This window comes from Asparagus officinalis, chromosome 1 (assembly GCF_001876935.1).
Source record: "Asparagus officinalis chromosome 1, Aspof.V1, whole genome shotgun sequence".
In the NCBI taxonomy this organism is placed as follows: Eukaryota; Viridiplantae; Streptophyta; class Magnoliopsida; order Asparagales; family Asparagaceae; genus Asparagus; species Asparagus officinalis.
In genome coordinates this window covers 128,868,289-128,876,907 of record NC_033794.1, presented here as the reverse complement: position 1 = coordinate 128,876,907, position 8,619 = coordinate 128,868,289, and the positions used below count along the sequence as shown (strand labels likewise).

The 8,619-nt window shown below is 33.9% G+C and overlaps 1 protein-coding gene across 2 annotated transcripts in view; it reads right to left on the bottom strand.

Moving 5' to 3' along the window:
- LOC109844920 (cytochrome c oxidase subunit 6b-3) overlaps nucleotides 2,959–8,619 on the bottom strand; it is a 7,135-nt gene continuing 1,474 nt past the window's right edge. Inside the window, exons 2-4 of one of the 2 annotated variants that reach the window (XM_020414192.1) lie at nucleotides 7,302–7,390; nucleotides 7,039–7,120; nucleotides 2,959–3,210 (exon numbers count right to left, since the gene is read on the bottom strand). In XM_020414192.1, the coding sequence (XP_020269781.1) occupies nucleotides 3,157–3,210; nucleotides 7,039–7,120; nucleotides 7,302–7,390 (225 nt within the window). In that variant the 3' untranslated portion in view covers nucleotides 2,959–3,156. Of the gene's footprint in view, nucleotides 3,211–7,038; nucleotides 7,121–7,301; nucleotides 7,394–8,619 lie in introns of both variants that reach the window. The other variant, XM_020414129.1, reaches the window with a different exon arrangement.

Sequence of the window (8,619 nt, the reverse complement as noted above, 5' to 3'; positions counted from 1 at the left end):
AAAATTTGTGTTCATGGCAAGTTGAGAATAATGAGGATTTGAAATCCGACAACAGAGCCACATAGGATTTTGATTTCTAGACATTTTTCATTCACAGCGTCTGGTTTGCTGGGTGATTTAAAGAAACGAGGGGGATGAAATGGGGTGCCACATCAGATTTTGTAGAAAACTCTTTTCAGACCAAAAGTGACTGAAATGAGTGAGAAATGTCACGTCACTGAATATTTAATTGTTCGATTCACTATTTCGAGGCGGCGGGAAGGAAAAGGGGGATATTTAATGTCCCGTCGCTGAATATTTAATTAGAAAACTCATTTGATTTTTGGATGTTCAAACGAACTTAAGAAATGTGAAACAACATTTTCCAGCCAATGATTTCAATGTGAAACAAACCAAATAAGTCAAATGGGGGAAACCCTCTGAGACGTACAGAAATGGTTTTCATCCAAGTTTTCTTTTTTCTTTTTTTTCCGGAAAGGTGCCAAACACACCCTTATAAGAAAATTAAAATTTTGGGTGTTTTCCTTTTCCTTTTTTTTTAAATAGAAATTGAACCAAACACCCACTAAAGCTACACCAACCAGGGAATACAAAATCACGTTCTTGCGTATGGAAATTTAATGCCTTGTTGGTGGGGGCGGTTCCAATTGTTGCGTTTAATTCAGAAGGGATTGATACTGCTATGGATATACGATGGGGTTTGTGTCTTCAGTACTACCTTGTTTTTGGGACAAGTCAAGAAACCACTTTTCCAATTTTATTAATGTCCCACAATATCTACGCGGCTCTGATTCGTTTGCAGTACTTAGGATCGTACCCGATGAAATGTATTTGTCTCCATTTTTTATTTTTTTTATTTTTTCTTCTTTTTAGGGCCTGTTTTATTTTGTTTTCCATAGAAGTGGAGAACCCTTTACCGATACAGAATATGTACATTTTTTTGGCCTTCTTGAGTTCCTTCTTGAGTTTTCTCATAAATGAGTATTTTCCGTTTGTTTCGCTTTTTTTTTTTTCATATGTGAAGGATCATTTTTTGAAAATCCAATGTTTGAATGAACTTTTAAATCTTAAGAAACCATCAGTTGTAGAAAAGGAGGGAAAGAAATGGCTTGGCAAAAAAGCTTTCGAAGTCATCAATGTGTATTATTTTTTTTAATGCATAAATTGCTGTTTTTCCTCCGTTTCCCTTCATTTTCAACCCAAAATGCTCTGAAATACAATTTCCATAAAATTAAGACAAAATTCCCAAATAAATAAATAAATAAATAAATAAAAAGAACGAGACATGGAGAAAACAATTCACGGAAGCACGAGAATTTAACAAACGTGCTGCGATTCTCTTACTAATCAATAAAGGTTATAGCCCGTTTCGAAAATCCTGATCTCACCTTCCTGTGTCAAGATACGTGTTCATATCACAGAGCTTTCTGTTTACTACGCTGAAATTATAAAAATACCCACACATGTGAACTGCTATTTTAATTTTCTTTTATGGGCACCGCTAAGAGTGCCTTTCCCATACTCTTGTTGTTACTATTTAAACTCGTCACTCTTTGATCATTTCAACGCGAGAGTTGTTTGAATATTTTTTTCAAATCTCACATGAGCTGCTGCAGTAGCCTATATTTTCTTTATTTTTTCAAAGGTGATGGGCCCCACCGAAGAAAATTTGGATGTGGGGCTCACATGTATAGTAAAATATTATTATTTTATTAATGCATAATATTTTTTCAAATATTATAAATAGTTCTCAAATCCTTAAGGAAAATTCATTCCAAAAACAACAATCAATATATACAGATATATATGTTGTAGAATAGCTAGTGCTCGTAGGAACAATCATGTGTTTGGTTTGCAAAAAATAAAAAGGAAAGTGAAGAAAAGTGAAGGAAAGTGAGAGATTCTTTCTCCCAAAAAATTTCAGCTCAAAAAGCCCGATTACGGGGAAATAGTACTTTCTGCATACAATATTATTATTATTATTATTATTATTATATTATTGTATTTTTGTTGTTGTTATTATTATTATTATTATTATTATTATTATTATTATTGTTATTATATATTTTTTTTATTTGAACCAAACATTAAAAAATGAGAGAATTTATTCATACATCAATTGTTTTCTTCTTTTTTCAAATTAAACAAAACTAAGAAAAGTGGTGGAAAGTACTTTCAGCCCATATTTTTTGGAGAAACAAACACAAAAAACACTTTCCATGAAAGTGAAGGAAACACAAAAAAAATGAAGGAAAATGGATTTTAAAAAATGAAGGAAACGAACCAAACAGTCCCCCCTAAGAGTAAAGGAACACACAAAAACAAACCTTTTATTGTAATAATAGCTTGATATATCGAGAGGTGAACAAGAGAAACACCACGATACGCTCACCGTCCCAAATGACACGTTGACCGGTCCACAACCAAAACCATGTTGATTGGCCCGCCATAAAGGTTAGTAGGTTGAGTTCATGAAGACCGTACTTGCCAGAATGATCCAATATAAATCCTCTTAGCTATATCTATTAAATGACAATTGATTTTGATTGTGAAAGTGATTTTCTGCAGCGGCCATCATCTCTGCTAGCCCATAACATATATTAAATTTAAAGGTTATTCAAAGAGTTGTTGTGGCTGGCATCAGAGGTTCTACCAGTACAGTTCATTTATTTAGTCCCCTGCTCTGAAGATGACTCTCTCGAGGCCAGTAGTACTCGGACGGAGAGGAAACCAACGACGAATATTAATATTAAACTACTAAACACTCATACGTAGCCATCCCAAAAATTGATCGTAACCTTCTTCACTTCATCCTTGTTTTAGATTAAATGTAGATAAAGCATAACCCAGATACTAAATGTCTCCTAATCACAAAGATTTCTTGCCGGTGGTCATCAACGGAGAATTTCTACACTAGGGGCGGGGAAATCAATAGTGGGTTCTCTAATAAAAAAGAGGTTGATAGCAAATTAAAAGCATATACGCATGTAGGCATGGTAAGTTAAATGAAGTTGGAGAAACATTTCCAGATCCACAAATGGCATTATTGGAAGCACCGCGTGCTCAATAGCGACGACAGGAGTTTCGGGTTCCAAATCAAGAGACATGAATACAAACCAAAAAGATCATGCTATAACAAACCGCGGATTTGAACAATTACAGCGGCCCTGGAAAATTACCGTTCTCCCTCTGTTCGTTCCACCTATCAACCTGGATTCATTAGAAGAAAGAATGGTAAATGACACTAACAAAAGTTTGAGTGGACATTTTCAGTAATAAAGCTAAATAGGTTAGAATCAAGGAAAAAAAAAGAACAATTAGACGTTTATTCGCATTAGAATCATAAACCACGAACTTAATGGTAGAAGGAAAAGAGGCAAAGAATCAAGAGAAATGGGTCTTACTCATCCTTTCAGCTGTTTTATTCAACCAATATTAGTAGGATACTTGTGAATGTGAGCAATATTACAGGCTCTCATGTAGGGGAACTCATATCTTATCATTAATCATCAGAAAAAAGAATGAGATTTTGCTACAAAAATGATAGTCAGACACAGCTACAATAAGATAAGATTTAAGTCATGTGATGAATTTTCGACCTAGTATCTATGAAGGTAAGGGAACAAGTTTCTCATCAGAACTAAAAAAAATGGGCGTTTGTTATAGAAGTATTCATCAAACTAGTAAGAAAGTGCTGTGTTCACTTTGCAGCGGAACTGTTTTCTAATCTGAACATCACTGCATTGGTACCAATATAGAAACAAAAGAATAAATTGAGTTTCGAGATATGAACAAAAGGATCCACGTAAAAATATGAATTAGCTAGAATCCTGAACACAAACTTCTTCTTATCGCAACTTCCACAATTATAATAAAATGAGATTGCACAAAAACATGTTACGTCAGAGTCCATCACAAAGAATGCATAAATCTGACATATGACTGAAACCCAACACAAATTCACAAGTGAAAAAAGACTAAAAAGTATAAATCAAGTCGGACTGGAATGAAATCTGGAGGGACCCCAAGCTAATCTTCAATTACATAAATCCTGGGTATTAAAAACTAGAAATGACATAAACCTACTAAAATAAATAAATGGCCTGTTTATCCATTAAACCACAAAAGCTCGATTCGGTCCTTATACTAGACCTGGAAGACCTGACGCTAATGAATTTGAACTCGACTTAAGGCATCAATTCCTTTCTATCACATATGATCTGAATGAGCACAGCCAAGTGACCACATTAAAGCAAATAATACGGAAGGAAAATGGAAGTGACTCTCTCCTAATCCCATCCTATCTGGTCGTAGGTAAATGAATCAACTAATCTACAAATAATTCCTTACCTGTTCATCTAACTATTCAATTTGATAGTGCATTTCATAGTAAATAAATACTTTTAGTATTTGGTTTATAAATGAGTAGAATTTAATCAAATGTATATAGTTGATTGTTTACAAATATTCGTTTACAATGTGATCAGTTATTAATTGTATTATCACACATAATGTTATGTGTTTGACTTACTTATACTTACTGCTTGAGCTCTACAATAATTTAGACTTCACAAGTCCCAAATTAGTCTTTTAACTGTATACTCAAATTGATTTAAACATCATTATTATAAGGGACTAATTTTCACTTACAAATTTAATGATATAGAAAAATCAATTTCTTAAGGAAAAAAAGAATATTTATAAAGTATCTTCTTAAGTAAGTATCTTTTAATCAAACAAAGTATCTTCTTAATTAAGTAGTTTAATATTAATAAGCTACAAATTATTAATCAAATAAATATATTAATATTTGATAAATATTCATGAATATTCAAAATATATATATGCTCAAATTCAAATTCAAAGAAATTCAGGGAAGCATACTCGAATAAATGAACACAAATACAAACATTGCAGTATTCTGTTTTTGATTGGATTTGTTAGTAGGCCTACTTATTATATCCTCTTAGTCCTTGTCTCCCCTCCAAATGGCACCAAATACCATGCTTGCTGACTTATAAAATGATATATATCTGCCTAAACATGACAAATAAATATTATGAATTATTTTGTCTCAAATTAAGGGGTTGTGGCTTGCTGCAAAAAGAAATTTAGCAAGTGTTGCAGTAATTCCCAGTTCCAAAATGTAAAGGGGTTGTGGCTTACATTAAGTGGGCCTACTTACTGCATGCAACATTTGTTGTAGGAAATCAACTTCAAATCCATTGCTTGGATATAAATGTGGTTTTTCCAATATTAAGTCCATGTGGTTGAGAAATAACTGGTGCAAGAGCTACATGATTCGTATAGTTGGAGACAGTTCTATTTACATTGAATTGAAAAACTATTTTGTCGATGAGTTGAATTTTACTTTTTATGTTTACTTTCCTTTTAGAAAAACTGCAACTTTTGCTCCCACCAAATTGGCTACGACACTTGTTGAAATTTTACCAGTAAATTGTAAGCTTACTTACCTTTTCTAACTACATGTCGCTAAATAAACAACAGAAATATAAATTTGATTGCAGTATTTACTTTTGCAACTCTATTTCAAATAACAGCTAAAACATAAAAGGAACTAGTACAACAACGCCAAGCGATTCTGGATAAATACATCTCACTATACACAGTATTGTAAAAATATATATGGATAAGTAACAAAACCTCTCAGGCCACTTTGAATAAGCAGGACCAAGACAAATCTATGCATTAGATGCCACCCTAAGTGATGAGACCCTTGTGGCCTTTTTTAACACGAAATTTGTATGCGTTTCTTTCATAAGACTTTCCTTTATTATAGTTTTCCTTTCTTATTAGAGTTTTCATTTTGTATCACCTTTTATATATCCCAATATACTTTTATATCTAAAGGGTATTACTTCTTCAATTAATGAAGAGCAAGAGATTTCTTTTTGTAGTGCTGTAAATATTAGCCAAAACCCCAGTCTGATTTTCAAATATAACATCTGATTCAAAATTGAAATTATGACTGAAACCATATCCTGGCTGGATTCAGATTTAGATTATTAAATTAAATTGAATTTGGGTCGAATGAACATTTAGATCCGAGTACTCGCTTAAATTTATTAAGAATAGATGACACTTAGATGGAAATGGTCTGATCAGTAACCAGAATCAGAATTTGACCTGATTTCTTTTTGAGGTTAGGATCGGATTCGGCTAAGATATTCGTTTTACACGGATTCATATTCAAGTCTTGCATAGATCTGAACTGAATCTGATCCCTTTACAGCCCCATCTGCGATTGAATTGATTCCTTTTGAATCAACAATGATGGTACAGCATCATGATCACAATTTTGGATGGTGGATAAGAACATTCAATATTCACTTTGCTTGCTATCATAATTAGTAATACTTTCTTCTATTAGACTATTAAAGCTATGTCAAAGCAGGATCCACAATTCCTTAGATAATCAATAACCTACAAAATACTTTCCTGAAGTTATACGTTCTGGTAAGTGTCATATGTTCAAATATGAGTCCAACAAGGTAACCTACGAAAACAGAACATGAAACTCCATTATATTTATGAGTTGTAACTCAAATGTCTATGTCTATGTCTGTACTGAAAATCATCATTGATGAATCCATAGTTTAATAAAATTGATTTATATCTTTGAGATGATGGAAACTTGCAATGTTTGTCTAAACCACAAAAAACTGAAGCTGAAGGATGACATGATCCTGATATGATGATTCCTCAAGTGAACATGGAGTGTCCAAATGTCCTCAAAATGTCCAAGCATCAATATGTGGTGTAAATATAAATTGCAATGTCTGGACAATACCTGTTAAAACTAAGACATAATCAACATTGAATCCCAATGAAATACTTCCAAACCAACTAAGCACCTCAACCAGCAGAGACCACAAACCAACAACCTTATACACTAAATACGAGGTTCTATCAAATACATAAAGAATGGTTCGATAAGATGAACGGGAAATATTACCTACCTGAGAAAAACACAAAAATGTACTAAACAAAATCAGAACAATGAATTTAGGGGCTCACCCATTCCCCAGGACAGAGGGATCGATAGTATTTGGCAAACTTCTCGCATTCACCAGAATCATCTCCTTTGGCAGACAAACACCTGCATTTACAGCAGATAAATTCAGCAATTCAAGTTGCAAAGAAAAGAAGATAGTCTTCTTTTTTTAGATAGATAAAGAGAGAGAGGAGATCCTGGGATGAAAAAGAGAATGTAGTAGTCTCCTATTCTCCACATCCTAACTATAAAACCACAAAATGGTTATATCTGCAATGGGTTATACTTGTGATATTCGATGTAGCGAGTGAAACAGTGCCTTGTCTGATTTGTTGTAGGGAAGCGAAAATCAGCTGGTGCTGTTTTGAGCTCGATCTGCTAAACATAAAGACAGCAATATAAAATGTTAGCGTGATAACTAGGAAAAATAAACTATTAAATCTATAAAAAGATAGAATAAGGACTACCAAAAACCATTGTTTTAAATATCGGCCGATAATCGATATTATCGGCCGAGTTATCGGATTTTTGAGCTCTCTGCTAGGATAAGTTGGTTTTGTAATCGGTTATCGTTTTGGGGAGATTATCGACAAGTTATCGGCGTTATCGGCACTTATCGGCCGATAAGTAAGGCTAAATTATCGGGATTATCGGCCAGACATTTTGAGTTGAGTTGTTGAGTTTTAAAACCCGACCCGACCCGTTTTGTTAATAATATGAAACTTAAAACCCGAAACTTTGTGAATCTGACCTTCAAACCCTAACTTCGTCTCTAGCGGCTGCTCATTTTCTCGTAGGGCGCTTCCTCCGTTATCTCCATCTCATGTTCTCTGCGCCTCTTCATCGCTCGCCTTCTTGAACTTCAACCTTAAACTTCGTCGCTCGCCTACCCTCTGTCAACCATGTTTTTTTTGTCCAGAAACATGGCTATATATACATGCTGTGAGCTTTCCTTCTCTTGTAATTCCTTCACGCACGCACTTTCTCTTTTGAGTAATATCAGTTATATAACTATTCTTTTATCATACTTTGTTTTTCTGTTTTTCCTGTAACAGAGACTTATATAAGAAATTAGTGAATAAATTGTACATACTTTGCTTTTCTGTTTTAGTGTGTTTATATTTCATTAAGCATGATTAGATTACATTTTTTAGTTGTTATATTATATATATACACCATCCAATATCCGATATATCCCCGATTTCCACTATCCGATATATCCCCGATTTCCACTATCCGATAAGGATTTTGGCCGTCCGATAAATCCCCGATAACCGATATTTAAAACCTTGCCAAAAACCCAAACAATGATATCTCTAGCACGATGTATAAAAGAATAATTCAGTCGGTGATTTACAGGCCAGCTGCAAGAAAGCACAATATTGATCCTGGTCAATGTCCTGTCCAGTGTCTATATACCAAGTGTACTCCTGTGAAGTATAAATCGCAAAAGAGCACATCCATCCTAGCTGGTCCGTGAAATGGATTACTTAAATCCATAGGAATTTGGTTGAATATCCAGGACTACACCCAAAAAGGGCAGACGTGACGCAAAATACAAAGAGAGAAAAGAGATGAAGATTGAACCAGTTATCATCTTTCTA